General features: G+C 37.1%; 1 protein-coding gene across 1 annotated transcript in view; it reads right to left on the reverse strand.

Moving 5' to 3' along the window:
* The window catches only part of SLC2A13 (solute carrier family 2 member 13), a 376120-nt gene that overhangs the window by 254831 nt on the left and 97010 nt on the right, over positions 1–24279 (reverse strand). Inside the window, exon 3 of the mRNA XM_059082261.2 lies at positions 17422–17630. Coding sequence (XP_058938244.1) covers positions 17422–17630 — 209 coding nt within the window. The remainder of the gene's footprint in view (positions 1–17421; positions 17631–24279) is intronic.

The raw sequence follows: 24279 nt of genomic DNA on the forward strand, positions 1-24279 counted from the left end.
AAAGAGATTTAATACTTAGAAAGGAAATTAAGTATTTTCCTCATGTTTCCACAGACAGCAAATGGTCAGGCTTGTATTTAAACAAAACCATATCATTTCAACAGAAATGAGAAAATACAGTCTACTGAGACGTAAATGTTCATATATATCTAGAACATATCTCTACTCAAATACTATATAACACCAATTTCCTGCTTCCTTTGTTTAGATGTTTAACCTTACCTAGTAAAGTATAAAAGCTCCTGGAAACAGGAAGCTTTGTTTTTAAAAACTTTGCATACCACACTGCGTGTAATACTATAACCTGCAAGTAGTGAACTGATAAACATGTACCAAACAGTGACTGAATATGTATGTCTGGCCCAGAGGCAAGAAAAATTCACCAAAGAACTAATGTGTGTCTGATATGCCAATTCAGTGCAAGGTACAAAATGCTAGCAACTGTGGAGATCTCTAGCTCCCGCTAATCTACCTAAGTAGGGAAACTGTCTATCCCTCTATGAAAGGGGAAGATTTTACAGCTTAGCAAACTAGTACCCCAAAACATCAAGTTGAGAGACAATTCCCCTAAAAATTCCATACAAATATTCCATTTCAGTCATTTAAAATCAAGTGTTAGACTCATCCAGTTTACAGAAGACATTCCTAAGTTACCACCTTCCTATACAAAATATAAGCTATGCTACATCCAGCCAAATTTTATCCATCAAGCACACCAGCAGCACTGGCTTCCTGGAACTTACCGAGTACCATCCCACCCCAGGGATCTGCTTAACAATGACCAGGAGGTCCCTCTCCCAGACCACTCTTCCTGGAGACGTGTGTGTGCCTGGCTCCCTCACTTCCTCAGGACTCCGCTCAGAGGGCACCTCAACAAAGAGGCCACTCCTCACCTTTCTAACCCACAGGCTCCTAACACTCTCTCTCCCCTACACACTGTACGTTTCCACATCACACTTACCACTCCTCAGTATGTTACATGTTCCTTTACTGTCTGCATTCCTTCCCCGTAATGTCGATCCACGAAGGCAGAGTCCGTGCTGTGGTCACTGCTATAATCTCAGCAGTAAGAACAGAGTCTGGTCTTTGATAGGTGCCCAATTTTTGTTAAGGGAATAAATTAATGAATGCAATGAAAGTTCTGCTGCCAATGGATATGCAAGTTTGCCACTTACTATAGGTTCTGTTCTAATTTTACTAATTCTCCAAACCTTAAAACACACACGAAATAGCAAACGAAGTATAAAAGAGTCATCACTTCTTTATAGAAATTCATAAGAATTTTGACATCATATATATTTTGGTAAACTGTATTTTGTGAGATAATCTTTGTATCTATTTGTGGACCTGTACTTCCTTCTGAAAAATGACTGTATGTCCTAAACGCCCCTGTCTCAAGTTTTCAAGGGACACACCAGGTTTTGAATAATGAAATGTAGCAAATAAAACCTTCTTTCTTACTTACTTAAAGCCTTTTGATTTGTTGACTAAATAGTCTTCATTGTTTAAAGGATCATTAAAGGAAACAAAAATGTATCACATGATAGACTACCCTCACTGATATCACTGGAAACCATGCAAACCACATTCTGAATCAATGCACTTACTGTGTCTACTTCCAAGGGCTACATAAGTATAATATTAACAGATAAGATTACTGAAAGCTTTGTATGATTTAATAAGAATCTTACCTGATTCCCCTGTGTATTACTGTGTCTACACAACCCCACTGTCATCTGCCCCTATATCTCTCTGAGTATTTTTGTGACCACCCATTGGAATAGTCCCCATTCCTCCCCAGAACATTTCAATTTTATTGACGGTAGTTGGCAGCCTCTTCTTTACTTATTTTGTTAGTTAGTGATTGTTTCTTTTAGTTAGAAATAAGGTCCATCAGAATAGGGACCTTGTCTATTTTGTTCAGTATGACAGGCTATAAAGTATGATGGTTAAGAGATGATTACTTAGAACGAAACTTGGCTCTGCCACTTACCAGCTGAATTAAGTAATTCAGCAAATTACTTAATCTCTCTGAGTCTGTTTCTTCATCTGTGAAATGGGGATCCTAATAGTATTTTACCTCTGTTGCCATGATAATTATACTGGCTAGACACATAATGGACTTAGAATAATATTTGGCATGTAGAAAGTGTTCAACAAATATTAGCCATCATTATTGTAAAATCCCGTATCCTGGCACCTAGCATAGTACCCGACACATGGTAAGTAGCCAAACAATGCTTGTGGATAAATGAATTATTTTTAACCTTACAAAACTCTGAGTTCATAACTGCCTCTCTTCTATTATAGTTGATAGTCAATAAATAAAGTGTGATTAACCTTTACTTAAAAAACAAAACTCTGATTTGAATCAGAAAAAGTATGAACAATTTTCTTTGGGAACTCTTTTTAACATGGCAGGAACCATAAATAAATGAACTGATACTAGGCAGAAAAAGAGTTTCATTTTGTTCAATTCCAGCTACTAAAATGATGTGATAATATGTTACAGTTCAAGAAAGATTGTCAAAGAAATTGAATAGCCTGTGTTTCTGTATAAACAAATACACTATGTGTATGAAACTGTAATACAACAAATACTTTTAAAAGCAAATCTTAAAGCATGGAAATAATACTTTTCTTATCATACAAAAATCTTAAAATTCATTGAACTACAGGTTAATGATTAAGAATATGTACCTGAATTAAGGTTTGAATTCTGACTTTTGCCACTTATTAGACAAGGAGACCTATGTTTTCTAAGCCTAATTTTCTCATCTCTAAAATAATATAACAATAATAACAACTTCTACTACTACTATTTCACAGGATTATAGAATTAAAGGATGCAATAATACCATGTAAAGTGCTATACACACTGCACAGCACATAGTCAATGCTCAAAAATGATCATTATTTTTTATTAATTTCAAACAAATTGCTAACAGATAAATTAAAATCAGAATATTCATGATTGCTTTTCAAACTTCCTCTTTAAAAACAATAAGACTTTAAGTGATACTATTCTCTTTGCTACCAAAAACGTCACCTGTATAGGTAAGCAGCAATTGCCAATTATTCCATATAAGGATACAGAACTCATATTCTAAAACACACTATTTTAATAAAACACTACTCCAGAAAGCTGAATGAATGTTCAACAGGATTATTAAGCATAAGATAGAAAAATCTACAGAATTATTACATTAATGATGCCAACTGTATTTCATTAATTCTTGTGAAATGACTAGACACCCTGATGAAAAGCTGTTTCCAGAAGTAAAGTTAAAACATTTTTCACAGAACATTTTTGAGGAATATGAGTTTCCTGAATTACTTCCTGAAGTGGGTACATCTAAATATAAACTAGTTAACGAGAGTAGCAGAAACAAGACAAACACCAAATTTCACACCTAAAGTTCTGACTACAATTCTACTGTCAAAACTGTCATTTGTTTTAAGAGTGCCAAAACCACTGTAGCCAGGGCTAGTGAAAAACTATCTGGATTTCAGAAGGGTCACCTTTCACAGTAGAAGATTCTACACTTGAAGTCTGCATACCTATAAGCACCTATGCTGAATTATAATCTGTTCCCCATAATTATTAACAAAAGCCTAATTCATTCATTTGTAAGTGGTATTCCCAGATTTGGACATGAACAAGGGTCTTTTTAAAAATTAACTCTAAAATAATAATAAATCACATCAGATTTTATAACTTTTATATTTGAAATTCCATTTTACTCACACGTTCGACCTCAAAAGTTTAAGATTTTTAATTGGGCCCAACATGTCAAAGACCAGAAGAAAATACTAACTTTTCACACACAAATAAATTCCAAGTGGTTTGGTAAAATCCACAATGAGATTTTAAATATATACCTCTGCCCCTGAAAACAGGGTCATTCAACAAATAATCATGTGTGCTGAGTTACATCTCCTGTTCACCAACCACTGGGGCTCCCTGGAGCTTCATGATGACTGAGTCACACACAAGGAAGGTTTCTCATGCTGTAAGAACTCCATTTCCTCCTCCAAATCCCAGGGTCAGAGATAAGACCTTCACCATCCACACCTCCCATGTGAGTGGAAAATCAGTCAGAGAAACATTAAGTGCCTTGCTGATGTAGGGCAGAGACTGTATCTGGTGGCAGGGGTGTGAAGATAAATACGGATGAGTCACTAGTGGGACAGGGACAGGAAGATCAAACGTCAGCTGCCACAGAGATGCATTACTGAGGTTCTGGAGGGGCACAGAGAGGTAGACACTGCCACCCCCCCCATTCTGAGGTAAGACCTGCCTCCACCCTTCCTCAGAACTCTTATTTACCTGCGCTGTAAAAGCCCAGGTTTTTTCCCTCTTCTTTGAGAAGTTCATTGTCAATGAACCTCCCTATTGCAACAGCCTGAATAAAATCATCTCAACTGTCCAATGCATTTTGTCTTCCACAAAGGGTATCATCTTGCTTTGACTGTAATTCAAGGAAAGGGAGTGACAGTTTCTGTTCATGTGTGAACAAGGGGGTCAAGCTGTTTCGAAAGGGCAGCTAGGCAAAACGTCTCTGGAGCAGTGGTCTCATAAAGGTTTATTGCTTCTATTACCCAGAAGCTTCCCTAAAACACTACCTTTTTGGTTCTGTGACTGTGCAACACGTGCACACGTACACACAGACACACACTCTCACACAGCTTCACCACCTGCATAGATAGCAAAGGAGACACACCCACTAGTGAATATTATGTTGAAGAGGCTTCAATGCACATTTTTAAAGTAGAATCCCTAATTTAAAATAGTCGTAAGAGCAAAAACTGAGGCAACTGATAAAATAAGACATTTTTAAGGACTGATTAAGGAGTCAGCAGGGCTTCCCTGGTGGCGCAGTGGTTGAGAGTCCACCTGCCGATGCAGGGCACACGGGTTCGTGCCCCGGTCCGGGAAGATCCCACATGCCGCGAAGCGGCTGGGCCCGTGAGCCATGGCCACTGAGCCTGCGCGTCCAGAACCTGTGCTCCGCAAAGGGAGAGGCCACAACAGTGAGAGGCCCGCGTACCACACACACACACACACACACACACACACACACACACACAAAGATGTTAAAAAAAAAAAACGATAGAAAAAATTAAGAGTAATTCTTCGATTTTTGAGAAACATTCGAGAAGATCTCTTCTGATATTTGTTAATAGGTAAGGTACTTCAGATACCACACGACATGGTTATTAATATTATGATTCTAGAGCCCATCAATGGAACTTTCCTGTTATCACTAAAAAGTTCCAACATTCAAGAGTGGTTCATGTGCCTTCCCCTTTGAGATGGAGATAATTGGGTTTTCTTCAGAATCTTCCTCTAACCTTCTCCACACACTAGGTAACCTTTAAAGGGCACAGCAACTTGTCTTTTCTCAAGGAAAAAAACTCCAGACCAGAGTTTTATTTACAAACCCGACTATCACTTGTGCTGAATGATGGGTTTAGCGTTACGCTGGCAACGAACTACCCTAAAGCAGCAACTCAAGAACTATATTCCTTCTGAAATGTACTTTGCTGGGTGTTCTCCTCCTATTTTTATTAAATACAGAAAAACTTCACAATGTGTAGGAGTAAAAAAGAAAAATTCGACACAATCACAACTCCTTTAGCATGGATTTTTTTTTATGAAATATGGATTTAAGTACACCGTAGCAAGAAAGCAGAAGGATGAATCATCAAGTACTACCTATCAACTTCCTAAGACAATCTGCATTTTCAATACAAATCAGTGAAAATGGCTCGAAAGGCTACAGGTAATGTGAAAAGTACTTCTTTCTCCTGTGATTTGCCAAGTGGAAAATCTTCTCTATGTCATTCTTTATCTCTTTGTCTAAGAACTATTCTAATTCTGCTTATGATTTTAAAAATTCTCTGGAGTTTAGACAATCCAAAGCAACCTTTATTTAAAGCCATGTTGAATTAAATAGAGGTTCTTTCAAATAAGTCATGATACCTAAAAAAGTAAGTTTAACTAAAATCTGAGGAACTTCCCTGGTGGTCCAGTGATAAAGAATTCACCTTTCAATGTAAGGGATGCAGATTCAATCCCTGGTTGGGGAATTAAGATCCCACATGCCACGGGGCAACTAAGCCTGAGCACCACACCTACTGAGCTCGGGCACCTCAATGAGAGAGCCTGCATGCCACAAACTATAGAACCCATGCGGTCTGGAGCCCACACGCCACAACTAGAGAAGAGAAAACCCACACGCCACAACTAGAGAGAAGCCCACACGCTGCAACAAAGATCCCGTGTGCCACAACTAATACCTGACACAGCCATCAAAATTTAAAAAAAAAAAAAAAAAGACAATAGAATTATATATTGTTTTAATAATCCTTCAGCTTACAGCTGGTTAACACAAGGACAGAAAATTAAAGTGGCTTTTTACTTGACCTTTTATTTTAATCTACTCTTTACCATAGGAGATACGTATAACAACCTCACACGTTGACAATTTGGGCAATTATGCGACAACCTCAAGAATATTAGATATAGATATGTTTTCTCGGCCTACATGTGGAAAATTGGTTGTCATCTTGCTGAGAAACAATTTGTTAATATCTATTTTAAGTTCACCCAGTAAATAGCATACATGCAATTACTCTGGGTCAGAAAGCACTGTACTATCACACAAACAAAATATAAGCAAAACTACCAGAAATATTAGGAAAAATGACAGTTTGCTCTAAGTGCAGCAGATGTCACCGGCAATGAGCATTCCACTGCAATGTCATTAGGCTGGAATTACATTTCTAAAGAAACTTTTGGAAGGATTTCTATCAAAATCGATGATATATATCTACACTTTCTGACCTTCTGCAGAACATGATTTGTTGAAATGACCACAGACAATACCAGTTCACAGGAAAAGAAACTGACTTATGAGGATATGAGTCTTGATGACCTAATTGTAAAACTACTGGAGGAAAAAAAGCAAGAGATGCAGCTGTTCTTTCCTGTACACCATAGATGTGACCCCCAAAGAGCTAGAGGTAAATCAAACCAGGTTTTAAAAAACGAACTCACAGGAGGGTCTTGAATAAAATTTCTACCCTACAACATTCTTCCTTTCCAGGCTAGAGAATAAACTACCCAACAAAGGGAAAACACAGAGCCAACATTCTCCCAGATTACTGAGTTGATTTGTTGATACAATTAAACAATGTAAATCTTCTTGATGTAACTGTTTCTGCAAAGATTATACACTGCACAGGTAACCCGGAATGCACTACAATAGTGACTAGCAACCAGTAGGCCTGGATCTACTTTCAGTTTAAAGCATTAGTTAGTGCCTCTAGGCTGCTACTTCTCACATATACCTAAATATTAAGATTTTAGTGCCCAAAGGATAGGGCCAGCTTTCTCAGTGACACTTTTACATGAAATAAATCAATTTTGGAAGTATCTGTGATTTAGGTGACCTAGGTAATATTATCTGTAAAATATATATGTGTGTGTGTGTGTGTGTGTGTGTGTGTGTGTGTGTGTGTGTAGATAGATAGATAGATAGATAGATAGATAGATAGATAGGACACACAAAAAAGCTTTTTCCCTGGGCTTCCCTGGTGGCGCAGTGGTTGAGGGTCCGCCTGCCGATGCAGGGGTCACGGGTTCGTGCCCTGGTCCGGGAGGGTCCCACATGCCGCGGAGCGGCTGGGCCCGTGCTCGGCGGCGGGAGAGGCCACAGCGGTGAGAGGCCCGCATACCGCAAAAAAAAAAAAAAAAAAAAAAAAAAAAAGCTTTTTCCCTAAAACAAAGTCCATATACAGTTTTAAACTCCTGAGAATGACCATGTGCTGTAAACAGATGAACAGATTTGCAGGAGGCTGCCCCTGCCACCGGAGGTCTGGACTCAGTCTTCCCCTTGCCTGGTTACCTTTATCAATCTGTTGTTGCAGTGAAGCTGCCCTGACAACTCCATGCTCCCAAAACACTTTCCCTGGTCTTTTTGTAATGGCTCTAACATCAACATCTGCATATTTCTCTAGGGAGAAAAAGCTTTCTTTGCTTACATTTTCCCTCCAGTGATCCTGCCTTAATCCCCCACTGCAGAGCCCAGAAGGGAGTGGCAGAGATGGTGCCTTATTTCATACTTTCCCTGAGCCCTGCCTAAGGGGTTCTTCTGCTAAGCATGTCAGCAACAGCCTTCACTCTCCTTTGACACCACCCGAGAAAAATATGTGTTTTCTGGTGCTGGATAAGAAATTGAAAAAGTTAAGAAAAAAATGTTTTTTATTATGTGTGGTGATGGATGTTAAGTAAACTTATTGTGATGATCATTTCACAGTATGTACCTATATCAAATCATTATGTTGTACACCTGAAACTAATATAAAGTTATATGTCAATTATACCTCCATTTAAAAAAAGAAAAAAAATGAAGAGATCTTGTCCATAATGGTGGAGTAGGAAGACCCTAAGCTCACACAGGCACACCAAAATGACCATTTACAGAGCAACTATTGATGAGAAAGACCAGAACCTACCAGAAAAAAAAAATATTATACAACTAAAGATAGAAAGAAGAAACCACAATGAGATGGATAGGAGAGGCAGAGGTATAGTCGAGACCCACACCTCCAGGTGGGCGACCCACAAATGGGAGGATAATTACAATTGCAGAGGGTCCCTCACTGGGAAAACAAGCCCCCAGAATATTTGGCTTTGAAGGCCAGTAGGGCTTACATTCAGGAGAGCCAGAGGGCTGTGGAATGTAGAGACTCAACTCTTAAAGGCACACACACCACATGCTCAGAGACCTGTGGCAGAAACAGTAACTTTAAAGGACCCTGGGTCAGATGCAGGCTGATCTTGGAGAATCTCCAGAAGAAGCAGGAGGCAACTGGAGCTCACCCTGGGGACACAGACACTGGCAGTATCCATTTTGGGGAGCTTGTTCTACCACATGGACAGTGGTGCTAGCAAGCCCTCCCTCTAGCTTATCAGCCTAAGGACCCAGCCCTTATAGCCCACTAGGCTATAAGCACCTATACTGTGATGCCTCAGGTCAAGCAACTAGCCTGGAGGGGAAACAGCCCCCCAAAAGCAGGAAGGCTGCCTTAAGACCCCTTGAGCCCATAGCCACCCCTGGACATGGCCATGTCCACCAGAGGGCCTAGGACCGAGGACCACACATCAGTGCACAGACACTAGACTTGGGACCCTCAGGGCTATCAGCTGACTTTTCATTGCAAACCCTGCAGGCCAGAAGGGAGTGTCACAATATATTTAAAGTGATGAAAGGGAAAAACCTATATCAAAGAATACCTACCCGGGAAGGCTTTCATTCAGATTTGATGGAGAGATCAAAAGGTTTACAGATAAGCAAAAGCTAAAAGAGTTCAGCACCACCATAACTCCTTTTCGAGAAATGTTCAAGGAACTTCTCTAAGCAAAAAAGAAAAGGTCACAACTAGAAACATGAAAATTACTAAAAGAAAAAGCTCATTGGTAAAGGCAAAAACACAGTAAAGGTAGTAAACCAACCATGTACAAAGTCAGTAAAAAGGTTAAAAGGCAAAAGTAGTAAAATCATCTGTATCTGCAATAAGTAGTTAAGGAATACACAAAACAAAAATATGTAAAATATGACATCAAAAAATGTAATCCTGGGAAAGGGGAATAAAATGCAGGATCATTAAATAGCATTTGAAATTAAGAGATCAGCAGCTTAAAATAATCATATATATATATATATATATATATATATATGAACACATATATTGCCATAAATATACCTCATGGTAACCCAAAACCAGAAACCTATAATAGATACAAACAAAAAAGAGAAAGGAATCAAAGCATAACACTAAAGACAGTCATCAAATTACAAGGGCACAGAACAAAAGAAGAGGAAATAAACAAAAAATAACTATAAAACTACTCCAAAACAATTTTTTTAAAGGCAGTAAGTACATACCTAACAATAATTACTTTAAATTTAAATAGACTACATGCTCTCATGAAAGGACACAGAGTGGCTGAATGGATACAAAAACAAACTCATATATGCTACCTACGATGGACTCAGATCTAAGACACACACAGACTGAAGTGAGGGGATGGAAAAAGAAATCAAAGGAGAAAAAAAAAAACAAACCTGGAGACAAATGAAAACAAAGCACAATGATCCAAAATCTATGGGATGTAAGAGAAGCAGTTCTAAGAAGGAAGTTTATAGTGATATAAGCCAACCTCAGGAAATGAGAAAAATCTCAAATGAACAACCTAACCTTACGCCTAAGGAACTAGAAAAAGAACAAACAAAACCCGAAGTTAGTAGAAGGAAAGAAATCAAAGACCAGAGTAGAAATAAATAAAATAGAAACTGAAAAAACAATAGAAGCAATCAATGAGATGAAGAGCCGGTTCTTTAAAAAGATAAACAAAATTGATAAACCTTAAGCCAGACTGACCAACAAAAAAAGAGAGAGGACCCAAATCGATTAAATCAGAAATGTAAACAGGAATACTTACAACCGACACCACAGAAATACAAAGGATCATATGAACAATTATATGCCAATAAAATGAATAATCTAGAAGAAATGGACAAACACCTAGAAATGTACAATCTCCCAAAACTGAACCAGAAAGAAATAGAAAATATGAACAGACTGATTACCAGTAATGAAATTGAATCAATAATCAAAACTCTTAACAAACAAAAGTCCAGAAACAGATGGCTTCACAGGTGAATTCTACCAAACATTTAGAGAAGAGTTAACATGTATCCTTCTTGAACTATTCCCAAAAATTGCAGAGGGAAGAATGCTTCCAAACTCATTCTACGAGGCCAGCATCACCATGATACCAAAAACAGACAGAAATATCAAAAATAAGAAAAACAATTACAGGACATTATCACTGATGAACATAGATGCAAAAATCCTCAACAAAATAATAGCAAACCAAATCCAGCAATACATTAAAAGAATCATACACCGTGATCAAGTGGGATTTATCCCAGAGATGGCTCAATACCCACAAATCAATAAATGTGACAAACCACACTAACAAAATGAAGAATAAAAATCATATGATTATCTCAATAGATACAGAAAAATCTTTTGATAAAATTCAACATCCGTTTATGATAAAAACTCTCCACAAAGTGGGTACAGAGGGAACATACCTCATCATAATAAAACCGAATATGAAAAACCCACAGCTAACATCATACTCAGCAGTGAAATTTGAAAGGATTCCTATAAGATCAGGAACACAAGAATACCCTCTCTCACCACTTTTATTCAGCATAGAATTGGAAGTCCCAGCCACAGCAGACAAGAAAAAAGAAATAAAAGGAATCCAAATTTGAAAGGAAGAAGTAAAACTGTCACTGTTTGCAGATGACATGGTACTATACGTAGAAAATCCTAAAGCCACCACTGAAAAAGCACTAGAGCTCATCAATTAATACAGCAGAGTTTAAATACAGCAGGATACAAATTTAATATATAGAAATATGTTGCATTTCTATACACTAAAAATAAAATATCAGAAAGAGAAATGTTTTAAAAATCCCATTTACCATCACATCAAAAATTATAAAATACCTAGGGAATAAATTTAACTACGGAAATAAAATACCTGTACTCAGAAAACCATAAAACGCTGTGAAAGAAATAGAAGAGGACACAAACTGATGCAAAGATATACCATGTTGATGGATAGGAAGAATTAATATTGTTAAAATGATCATACTACCCAAGGCAATCTACAGAGTCAATGCAATCCCTATCAAACTACTAGTGGCATGCTTCACAGAAATAAAAGAAGTAATTTTAAAATTTGTATGGAAACACAAAGACCCTGAAAAGCCACAACAATCTTGAGAAAAATAACAGAGCTGGAGGTATCATGTTTCCTGACTTCAGACTATATTACAAAGTCATCAAAACAGTACGGTACTGGCCCCAAAACCGACACATAGATCAATGGAACAGAATAGAGAGAAATAAACTCACACATTTATGGTCAATCTATGACACAGGAGGCAAGAATACACAATGAGGGAAAGACAGTCTCTTCAATAAGTGGTGCTGGGAAAACTGGACAGCTACATGTAAAAGAATAAAATCAGAACATTTTCTCACATCATATACAAAAATAAACTCAAAATGGATTAAAGACTTTAAGACTGGAAACCATAAGACTTCTAGAAGAAAGCATAGAACACTCTTTGACATAAATCAAAGCAATGTCTTTTGGATCTGTCACCTTAGGCAAATGGGACCTATTTAAAAGCTTTTGCACAGCAAAGGAAACCATCGAAAAAATGAAAAGACAACATACAGAATGAGAGAAAATATTTGCAAATGATATGACCAATAAGGGATTAATATCCAAAATATAAATAGCTCATACAACTCAATATCAAAAAACAAACAACCCAATTAAAACATGGGTCAAAGACATGAACAGACGCTTTTCCAAAGAAGACACAGAGATAACCAACAGACATATGAAAAGATGCTCAACATCACTAATCATCAGAAAAATGGAAAGCAAAACCACAATGAGGTATCACCTCACACCTATCAGAATGGCTATCATCAAAAAGACCACAAATAACAAATGTTGGCGAAGATGTGGAAAAAAGGGGAACACTTCTACACTGTTGGTGGGCATGTAAATTGGTGCAGCCACTGTGGGAAACAGTATGGAGGTTCCTTAAAAACCTAAAAATAGAACTACCATATGATCCAGCGATTTCACTTTGGATATTTACCTGAAGAAAACGAAAACACGAATTCAAAAAGATAAATGCACCTCTGTGTTCACTGTAGCATTATTAACAATAGCCTAGACTTGGAAGCAGCCTAAGTGCGCATGTACATACAAGTCATGACTATTCCACATCTATGCAACATGAAATAAACTAGTAAGATAAACCATAAGAGATAAGCAACAAAATGTTAGAAATGGTATATCATTTTGTATTCAAATGTGCTTTTAATTCTTAAAGTAGTAATTGTGTCTCTACTAATTCCAAGCTTTGGCTTGGCAACCTGGGATAAATAAAGATGTATAGTTAGTTATTACTGAAACGTCTTTAAACTCTGGTACATGTACATGTATATATATAATCAAAATGTTCCAAGAAAATTAATCTGGTAACTTAACGATACATATAATTTTGAATTTGCTATTTCCTCTGCCTGGAACAGTCTTCCCTTTAGTTCTCTACATTGCTGATTCTTTACCACCATTCAAACTCACCTCTTCAGAGAAGCGTTTCCTAATCACCCCACCTAAAGGAGCCCCTCTTCAGCCCCTCGATAAATATGTTATCATCAGCAATTACCACAAATTGTAGTTATCTGGTAATTATTTACTCTTTTATCAGTTGTGTGCCTCTTCCCAGTGGGCCAGAACCTTGTCTATCTACTTACTGCCACATCCCCACATTTACAGAGTGTCACTCAATAAGTATTTCTGAATGAAAGACTCTTGTATAGTATTTAGAATTTTTATTTTATTATTTTTAATTTTTTTTAGTTTTGGCTGCTTCAGGTCTTAGTTGAACGCAGGATCTTCATTGCGGCACGTGGGCTTCTCTCTAGTTGTGGCACGCGGCCTTCAGAGCGCATGGGCTCTGTAGTTTGCAGCATACGGGGGGCTCTCTAGTTGAGGCACGTGGGCTCCGTAGTTGTGTCATGTAGGCTTAGTTGCCCTGTGGCATGTGGGATCTTAGTTTCCCGACCAGGGATCAAACCTGGGTCCCCTGCATTGGAAAGCATATTCTTTACCACTGGACCACCTGGGAAGTCCCAGTATTTGGAAATTTTAAAACAGGCATTTCTCACAGACTTTTAAAACTAGAAAATCAGACTGTGGAGCTGTCATAATCTGGTTCTCTTTTCTTACAAACCTAATAGAAAACTGAGGTTCAGTGCTCCCCCCAAAATCCTTTTAGGATTACAAGTTTGGAGTGGAGCCAGGACAAGTCTTTCATTTCCCTGTCTCCCAATTCTGAGAGCTTTCCCAACCAAGCTGTTGTTTCTTCTAGTCTCACTTTATTAGTCCTACAGGATGTATAAACAGTGTTGAACACAAATGAAAATTGTTTGCTTCTTTTCCCATAAACTGCCTTTTTTCCCCTAGAGTGGAGAAATCACATGCTAAAGAGGTCGACTTTTATGTCATGTACAGAAGAAGAGATGAAATCCCATTATAACCCAATCCTGTTCCACATCATGGCCTATGAGCCTCACTTCTCCTGCAGACCTGGTCAGAGAAGCCACCATATTCACCACATAAAGTCATAAAGTATGTTTTGAAACAGGAAGTAAATAAGTCCCATATACACTGACATTTCACACGTCAAAAAAATTAATACATAGTTCAGCAGCTATGCCTATTTTCCTCAAAGAGGCCAAACTTAAACTCAAGTGACCAAGGAAAAAAATCCTACAAATAGAGGAGGGTCACATAACCAAGTACCATAATAGTCACAAGTCACAAATCCACTGGAAACTCTGAGAGAAGGACATCGTTTACTGATCTGGAATCAGACCTATTTGGCTCACAGGTAGCAGGTAAATAAGCCACCACGTCTGACGATAAAACATTTCTGCCAAAAGGAAAGGTGGTCGTATTAAACAACTGTTTTCTACCCTCCTGGAATAGCTGGGTATTTTATGGTGCCTAGGACAGGGTTCGTCCCTCCAAGCAACTGCCCTCCACTACTCAGAGTTCCTGGGCTTGAAGTCATGGCTCAAAATTCACCTCATCAGGATCCATGGACATGTTAACACAGGTCACTCTCTAACCCTCCAACACAATGGCTGACTGTTCACTGAGCCAGAACATTTTTGTTATTTCAAAGTTAGCTGTTTCTTCATGTGTAATTGTCTATCTAGCCTATCTTTTCAAATGTAAAGTGACTGAGGGCAGGACCTTCTGGTTTGTAACACAAGTCCTAGCACTACTCTCTATTTTCCACCTGAACTGACATGAAAACGATGCAATAAAATTCATACTGTGCAGAATATGTTCTACTGTGGTCAAATTTATCAGTCACAAAAATGAAGCCCCAAATTACTGGTGCTTGTGTAACCCCGGCAAAACTGTCTGTGTGCATTCATGCCATAATGCTATTAATTCTTTACCTTTATAAAAGAACATGAGATTAGTTTTAAAATTAAGCAAGATGACAGTACTCAAATAATACAAATCCAGAAATGGAAAAATTATTAACTCTATTAGTTACAAAGTTTACAATATTTACCCAAGCATAAGACAAATTAGGATTCAGTGGATAATATTATGGTATTAAGATTTGTGCCACTTTCTCTTTGAAGTGATATCTGCCTATAATTTTTCTATCAATGTGTAATGCATAACAAATAAATTTTATGTATGTAATTTAAAAAAAAAAAGATTTGTGCCGGGCTTGAGCCATGGCCGCTGAGCCTGCGCGTCCGGAGCCTGTGCTCCGCAACGGGAGAGGCCACAACAGTGAGAGGTCCGCCGCGTACCACAAAAAAAAAAAAAAAAAGAAAAAAGACTTGTGCCAGATGGGCATATAAAGCAACATGAGGAAACACGTAAATAGCTAACTATTTTATCTATATCCAATAGGTATAGGTAAAATAGTGCCCTACTTCATTCCCAAAGACGTTTAATAAAAACTAAAGCAGACACAGATAACTGCAATCCTATCTACCTCAAGTTTCTAAAAACCCATTTGGTTACACATTCCAAACAGTCATGAGACTCAAACAGCATGCATCGTCAACAACTGAATGGTGAGACCAGTCAGACAACTTTTTAAGTAGTCAAAGTGAAGCTACATGTTCAATGCTTTGTAGTAAAGTCAGTGGTATCCCCACTCCTAAACAAGAGGTGTTTTTTATTGTTGTTTCTATCCTTAATATAAATTAATAAAAACTTATGTTCTAAGTAGTATTTAATATAACCTAATACTCTGAAAAGATTTCCACTCACACATTATTAGCACATGGGTTTCAAGTATACTGGTTACATGTAATTACATTACATTACTGATTACAATATGAAACAACCTCATATTTCATTCAAGCATCTGCTGAGAGGAATTTAGACAGAAGCATGAAAGAAGTTATTTGTAATTTAAATAGACAATTAAAATTGTATTTTAAAAATTAACACAATCTTGAACTCACCAAGTGAATTAATTTTGTTAAAACAAAATTCTCTTTAATACTTGCACTAATGTGCAGAGTATCGGAAATGCTGACAATGCCAACGTGGTCCATACTCAGAAACTTTTTGCTAAAAATGACCCTGTGGGCTCACAGTTATGTAGGGGCTTTGGTCTGAGCAAGGAGGTAATAAGATCACACTGTGTATGTAAGTATCATGTACTGTGTATATGTAAGTCAAACCATGTGTGGCTACCACAGTGACCAGTTTCTGCAGAGTGTTCATTCTATTGCTTCTTCAGCTTTACCAAAAGATAGTAAGAGTGAGTGGACAGACCTTCCAAGACTTGTGTATGACATATATCAATAAAGGGTTGTGTGTGTGTTTGGCATCTTCTCAGGTATGAAAAATAATTTGACTAATATAAGTAAGCATATCCATTGAACAACCAATTAATGCAGAGGCAGAAGGAAGGTTGAGAGAAAATGAAACAATTTGGGGGAATGTGAATTGAGCAGGGAATTGTAAAATGTCTACCTTTTCCCATCATTCCCAACTGGCAAATCGCTTACCTAAATCAGACTGTCAAGATTACAGATCTTGCCTGAGAACTTTTAAATCCCTACATGATTTCTTCTCTGAAAATAAATTCATCAACATAAATTAACCAGAACCATGCTTTTTTTGGTTTCTAACATGGTTAAATTGTGATTAGACAATTAAACATTTTAATGAAAACAGGGAAATGCAAAATTATTCCATAACTAGTATATGAAGGTATTCTTAGTCTTTATAAAAATTAGTATGGAAATTAATGTAACACATGTAAACAAGGTATTTAATTTTACTGAAGTGATTTATTTTGACAATAGTTCAAACTGAATTTTATTTAATACAGAAGATCAATAATACTTATCTTTATATATTAAATATTTATATGTAAAATATACACATACTCAAAAAATGTCCCCACACTCAAAATGACCACTATGTCAAGTATATCTGACTTAAAATAAATTACAAAAATAAAAATAGTAATTATTTGAGGACAGTGGCATTATGGCAGTGTTTTCTTCATTCTTTTATAACATTATTATATTGCTTTTAAAATTAAAATATATATATTTTGGTTTAGTTATACATATTAAAACCACTTCTTCATTTAGAGACATAAAATAACACTAAAAGAATATAATTTATAAGCAAAACTATTATGTAGTTTTAAAATTCATATATGTATAAAATCCACATACCTGAGCCAACCTCTTTTTCCTCTTCTTCAATGTTGTTTTTGATGCTATCATACTCCTCATCAATGGTCTGGTTACCACGCATCTGAGATAAAATTCTACGGGCCTTTTGAGTCTGTCCTTTCTGAATAAGCCATCGAGGGCTTTCAGGTAAAAAGAGAAAGCCAAAAAACTGTATGACTGCTGGAATTGCTGCAAGTCCCAGCATGTACCTGCAATAAGAAATCAATACATTGCTGTAAAATGTGGTCTTAGTAGCACTGAGTACGAATAAAAGGTTTGTGTTCACCACATTAGGAACAACATATAATGGTAAAAATTAGAATGATTTTCTTTTCACCATATGTGCATGTGTGTGTCACCAGAAAAAGATATTTTTATATTGTAGTGAAAAATTGAAAAATGAGAAAAATCTGATTCTTCTTTATCTCCCCCACAAATTACAATGAAAAAGAATGGACAAAAGTCACGATCATTTTGGATGGGCATTCTGAACCAAACACAACATGCAAAACACCAGAATCACCATTCCTATCTAATACTAATATAATATAATTCTGTAATTTACAATATAAAAATGGGGCTAAGACAAAACTCTCTGATATCTGTTTAAAAGATATACTCTTCATTAAAATAAATGCCCAGATTTATTGCTTTACAGTTATTTCTTCTCTGTAAATGATTAGTTATGATTTCATTTTGCCATCAAGCATCATTTTTTGTTAGAGAAAAAAGCACTTTACTTAACAAAAAATGGGGGGGTGGAGGGAGAGTTAGGAAAGCACATAGCAGCCGATAGAAAAAAGATGAAGTCAGATGCTAATAATCATTATTGAAATGACTAGAAATATGAAAAAGCTGCTAATGTTTTAAGTTGTCATCTTCTTCAAATGTCTATTCTTAATGACTGGCAAAATTCTAAATAACAAATAAGCATAGCCCTTTAAATCTACCAGAGAAATAACAAAAATAGTAATATGAGTATATGAATATCAATGATCTCTCTAAATTATTCTGACCACTGGACTAATCTCCTAATACCTCTAGGCCTCAATCTTTTAAAACTGAGTTAGATTACATAAACTTCAAGGTCTCTTTAAATTGGTGGCTTCTATGAATCTAGGACACCTGGATGCTTTCTATTGATCCAAGTCCCCAGAAAATTTTCCATGGTAGATTTCTGGTGGTAGAGCTCAGAAGGCCAGTCCTGATTACATAACAACCCATACTCACTGGTATTCATAAATCAATGAGAATTCATCTGACTCAATACACTTTTCAAAGCTGTTCTAACTTTTAAGCCATGCTAAACCAAAAGTATAGCAGTCCTGAAGACACATATCTTGTGAATAAGTCTCTCATTTTCCAGGCAATTTCATTTTACTTCCAAAAAGAGTAGAAAAACAAAACACAATTGCTACATGGGTGTTAAGAGTACCTCCTACTCAAACAGTAGCTATAAATACGCTCAGAAAAATTAACTAAGATTTAGAAAATGAACAAAGTATTTATGAATGACTAAATGAATCACTTGGCCTACAATATTAAAGGAAATCTTATTAGACGTTTTATACTTTAATCCATATGAGTACTGATAATTACACCAATACTTAATCACTCCTTCCTCGGCTCACCTAGAAAACATCTTTAACCTCTATTTATGTCATTATACCTTGTATTATAATAAATTATTTACCTATCTCACTTGACTGCATATTTAACTTTATATTCAGCATAACACCTTATAAAGTATCTTGCACAGTAGGCATTTAGTAAATGTTTTAAGAAATGATACAAAAACAGCTATATATATTGAAACTGTCTATATAAACTAAACAGAAAACTGTTTCACACTCATATAGTAACATTTTATGCAGCAATTCTACTGGATCATTTAGCTCTGCAAAGTTACTTCACAGAAATTCTTTCCAATGAAACTATTTGTTACTCTAGATATGACCAGACCTTTTCTTCTGAAGACTCACTTGATGAGAACTAGAGAGATCAGCTCACACAAATGCATATTTCTGGTCTCTTTCCCTTAAGATGTTAACTTGTATAACCAAATCTTAATGTGTGTTCTAATGCTGTAAATGAATGAAATTTCTATTCAGTGTGTTCTCTCTTCAAAAATTTAAGAAAAAAAGGTTATCCTACATTGCCAATTATTTAAAAGAAAAGCAATAAAAAGGTAGAAACCAAATATATTGGATTAGGAAATAAGAAAAGTACTAAAGATGAAAGCCTTTACTTTTCATTTCTCTATACCTTTCTTGATCTTTCCTTCTGTTTTCCAAACCCCCTTAGTGATGAATTCAGATTAAAGGGGTGCACTGAATACTTCAAAGAAGCACTGAAATGAATACAGAAACTGAATCATTTTTAGACCCGAAGATGCTCACATAATACTTTGCACCGTGCTACTCATTATTTAATCCCAGAACATAATATTTTTTAAAAAATTAAAAGAAAAAAGAAAAGAAGGGAAGAAAGGGAAAATACAAAAAGAAAAATACAAAGATACATATTAGCCTATTTTTTTAAGGGAGCTGTAGATGACAGAATACTTTAGCCCTCCAGCCTTCTGAAATCTCTAAGTCCCAAGAGTCTAGGTCTGACATTTACAATTCAATGCCTTAATACTAGGGTAGGAAAAAGGAACTCACACTCTATTGCCAAACTTCAAGGATACTAAAGCCTGTTTTCAGAGACTAGTCAAGATAAAACATGTTTTATACATTTACATCCTAGGATTTCTAAAAGTAAAACAAAGGAGCTTATTTTACTATATTTTAATTATCTTTCATGATAAAAATATTTTGATAGAAATAAATTACCATGGCTTTGTAGAGACCAAATACACAAGAGATCAGGTAACTGTGGTTTATGATGGAGAGAGGGTAGGAGCAGAGCTGGGTCATACTTCACCTCTGCACATATTAACCACAAAACCCTGATCAAGCTACGTAACGTTTTAATGCACAGATGACAGTGTCCATTTCATTGAGCTGTTGGGAGAATTAAGTGAAATTCTTTCGGTACCTAAGCACAAGAGAAAGCTCAGCAAAAAATGTTTTTACCTCCCTGACCTTCTCCCCTCTCAACTAATTCAATGCAACTTTTCTATTCCAGCTATATCATCCACCCAAACTTTTAGTAGGCAGCAGTAACCAGTTTCTTTCTTGAGGAAACACTGTTCCTCCAATGATAAGCATACTGGAGAATAAGAAGAATAAATAAGAGTCTGCTTTGCTGTGATACTGATGAAAATTTTTTTTTTTTTTTTTTTTTTTTTTCAGTACGCGGGCATCTTACTGTTGTGGCCTCTCCCGTTGAGGAGCACATGCTCTGGACGCGCAGGCTCACGGGCCCAGCCGCTCCGCGGCATGTGGGATCCTCCCAGACGGGGTCATGAACCCGTGTCCCCTGCATCGGCAGGCGGACTCTCAACCACTGCGCCACCAGGGAAGCCCCTGATGAAAATTTTAACATGAGATTAAGAGAGGAGGAACTCTATAGACTAGTTAAGGCACTATTACAGACTTACCAAGAGTCCTCTAAATCCAAGGAAACCAGGAACCAGATGAATGACAAGAGTACACTGACAGGGCTTCCCTGGTGGCGCAGTCGTTGAGAGTCCGCCTGCCGATGCAGGAGACACGGGTTCGTGCCCTGGTCCGGGGAGATCCCACATGCCGCGGAGCAACTAAGCCCGTGAGCCATGGCCGCTAGGCCTGCGCGTCCGGAGCCTGTGCTCCGCAACGGGAGAGGCCACAACAGTGAGAGGCCCGCATACCGCAAAAAAAAAAAAAAAAAAAAGAGTACACTGACAAACCAGGCAGGCAATCCCCAAACAGACAAGCAGCCCCCTATAGACATGGGGGAATCTCATAATTATAAGCCAAGTCAAGGGTTCTAAACCCTGGCTGCACATTAGAATCACCCAAGAGACTTTTAAAACACACCAGTGTCCAGGACCCACCTACCCCAGGGATTTTGACTAATTGCTCTGGGCTTCAAGCTCAGGGAATTCTATTTTCTTAAAAGCTGCCCAGGTGCCATCAAGGCTGAGAATCACTGATCTAAGTGTTTTAAAAATCCAGGGGGTGAAAGTGAAGAAAAAGCACCCCAGGTCCACCTTAGAGCAAACGCCATTTACCTTCTGGAGGTCAGAGATCACGTCAAGTTGACAGAAGGGGAAATGAGGTTGTTGACCCAAGCAAAAATGCCAAGCCTTCAGGAGTTCTAAAAATTTTTAGAATATTCTTTAGCATCATCATCACTCACAGAAAGATACCTTTTCAAACTTTCTAAACTGAAGTTTACAAATGAGCTATTTTCTGGTACAACCAGCAGTGCCAGCGCCTGCCTACCAGAAAACTAAGGAGGGGACCCCAAATAGTAAGCAATACTTTCAAATTGTGTGTTTGGGCCACCTATCAACAAAGGAGACAAGCCGGGCTTCTTCACCTCAGAGTAAGCCTTCCCAGTGTCAGGAACCGAAACTCCGTAAAGCAAACATCCCTCATTCCTGGGTGCCTGCCCTCCCCACTGTGGCTGAGCAGACCTGCTGAGCTGCTGCCATCAGATGGCCTGTGCCTCATACAAAACCCAACAAGTCCTTCATTGAACTGAACAATTTACAACCATTCTTGTTTTAAAGGAATCCTATTGCTCTAACCTATGAAACAAAAGACAAGTATCTTTGAATAGATGGCCATTTAAGACACAGAATTTTGCAGTTCATCACTGCCCCTCTCTGAACTGATGCTACATGATTATCTGAAAACAAAGTCAACAGATAAACATGTTTCTTATCTCTAGTAGTTCCACAGTGGGGAGGATTATGTTCCAAATACATGAAAATCTACTTAAAGGTCACACTCAACTTGAACAGCAAAAGTAACAGCTAACACATAGCACTAGTTACTATGTGCCAAGCACGGTTCAAAAGAATTAAAATACTTTAACTCATTGATCTTCGCAACATCCCTATGATGTAGGTACCATTATTATTACCATTTTAAAGACAAAGAAATGAGGCACAAAGAAGATACAGAACTAGCATGCGGTGGAACTAGGATTAAAACCCAGGCTCCCTATAATAAATGTTTATTGTAAGACAAGCTATAATAAATGTTTCATGATTACTTGATAATAATTCTGCAGAACTCATAAAAGAGGGCATAAATTTACCTCAGCCTCATGTTTAAGGATCGCTTTAGAAGTCTGTTGTTCACTCATCTCTGTGAAATGCAGTAAAGCCCTGTGGCCATAACAAGGGAAAGGGCTGCTGGGTGCAGTCCCTCCCAATCTTGCCAAACCCTGCGTAGCATCTGACACTTGGCAGCCACTGGGCTAGGGAACTGCAAACTGAATTTAACAACACGGACCCGTTCGTGGCAAATGGGATATTCCATTACCCTCAACACCAGAGTGCTTCTATGAAAACAGCTGACTATTCGTTGAAAGAAAATATATCATTTATAAGGGTAAATTTGTGGTGCTCACTTTGAACGCTGTGCCAAAATGAATTCTGATTTAATTTTTCTTTAATATACACTGATAAACTTTTCATACAGGAAAAATTTAGATAATAACACAATAGATAGTTTAAAAGATATTTGAGGGCAAAAAAATTTGACTTGAGATTTGATCCTTTTAAAATGTTTCATATGACAGATGTGATAGATCTAAAGTTGCTTTTCTCTGCACTTTGTTTTCCAATGTCTGCCTTCCAGAGGCCGCCCCAAAAGGAATTGTGCTGGATTGAGGAATTGTATCCTGCATCACGTTCTGTTTACTTCTCTTCTCCCCTCTATTCTTTTTCCTCCTCAAATTCTCAAATGATGGGAAAAGGTTGCCAATGCCTTATAATGCAAGAGCTATACGATTTATGGTTTTACTTGTAAGTCAAGCTGTAACAGAAAGACTATCATAGCTAAGGGAACTGTATTACAAAATATTATATTTAAAACAAATTGTATAAAATTATTTTTGTGGCTCTTGAGGTGCTGAATTCTACTAAGGGAAGACATTTTCACTCCGAGAAGCACAGTAAAGATTTTTTGGACACTGCAGTCATTTAGCCAAATATCCTCCTAACAGATAGTATTAATGTGCAGTTCACTTATCACTTCCTTACCTGTCTCTAGACCTCGTGTTGTGAAAAGTATACATTTTTAAACCAAATCCTCATGTTACATTTTTCTAGTCCTAGAGAATCTTGATATTTTTCATAACAGTAAGATGAGCTCAGTCACAATCTCTGAAACTGTCCTGGGTACAGGGAGGGTTTTTAGCAATATTCTCTAATAATATCTAATACTGTCTTATAATAAACTGAAAAAAATCAAATGACAAATCTGTATTTGTTATTCCAATAGTTTTACCTCCATCCTCTATCTTCTAGCTTGCATTCTGTTTATATCTGTTTGCTATTAATTTGGAAATCAAGAATGGTTAGCTCATTCTAAGAGCTCAAATCAATGAAGAATACTGTATCATAAATACTAAGCATAATGCTATGCTTTATTCTTTAAAACTCTACAGTTTCAAATTGGCATTCTTTCACATATAACTATGAAATAAACTTTAAACCTTTTTTTTTCCTGAAACATTTCATTGTAAATAGAAAGGGTTAACAGAGTAAGTAAATTCTTTGAAAATGTTACTTTTTGAAGATTTACTGTGTTTGCTTTGAAAACTAAGGCTGACCTTGCCATCTGAGATGTTATTCAGCTGTTTACCCAGCAAACATCTGAATGTGAGTTAAGTACCAAACTCTAAGCCAATCATTAAGCAACTGAGCATCATGAATGAACTTAACCAGAGAGTGCATTACTGTGTAAATCTGAAAAC

This window comes from Kogia breviceps, chromosome 12 (assembly GCF_026419965.1).
Source record: "Kogia breviceps isolate mKogBre1 chromosome 12, mKogBre1 haplotype 1, whole genome shotgun sequence".
Taxonomy (NCBI): Eukaryota; Metazoa; Chordata; class Mammalia; order Artiodactyla; family Physeteridae; genus Kogia; species Kogia breviceps.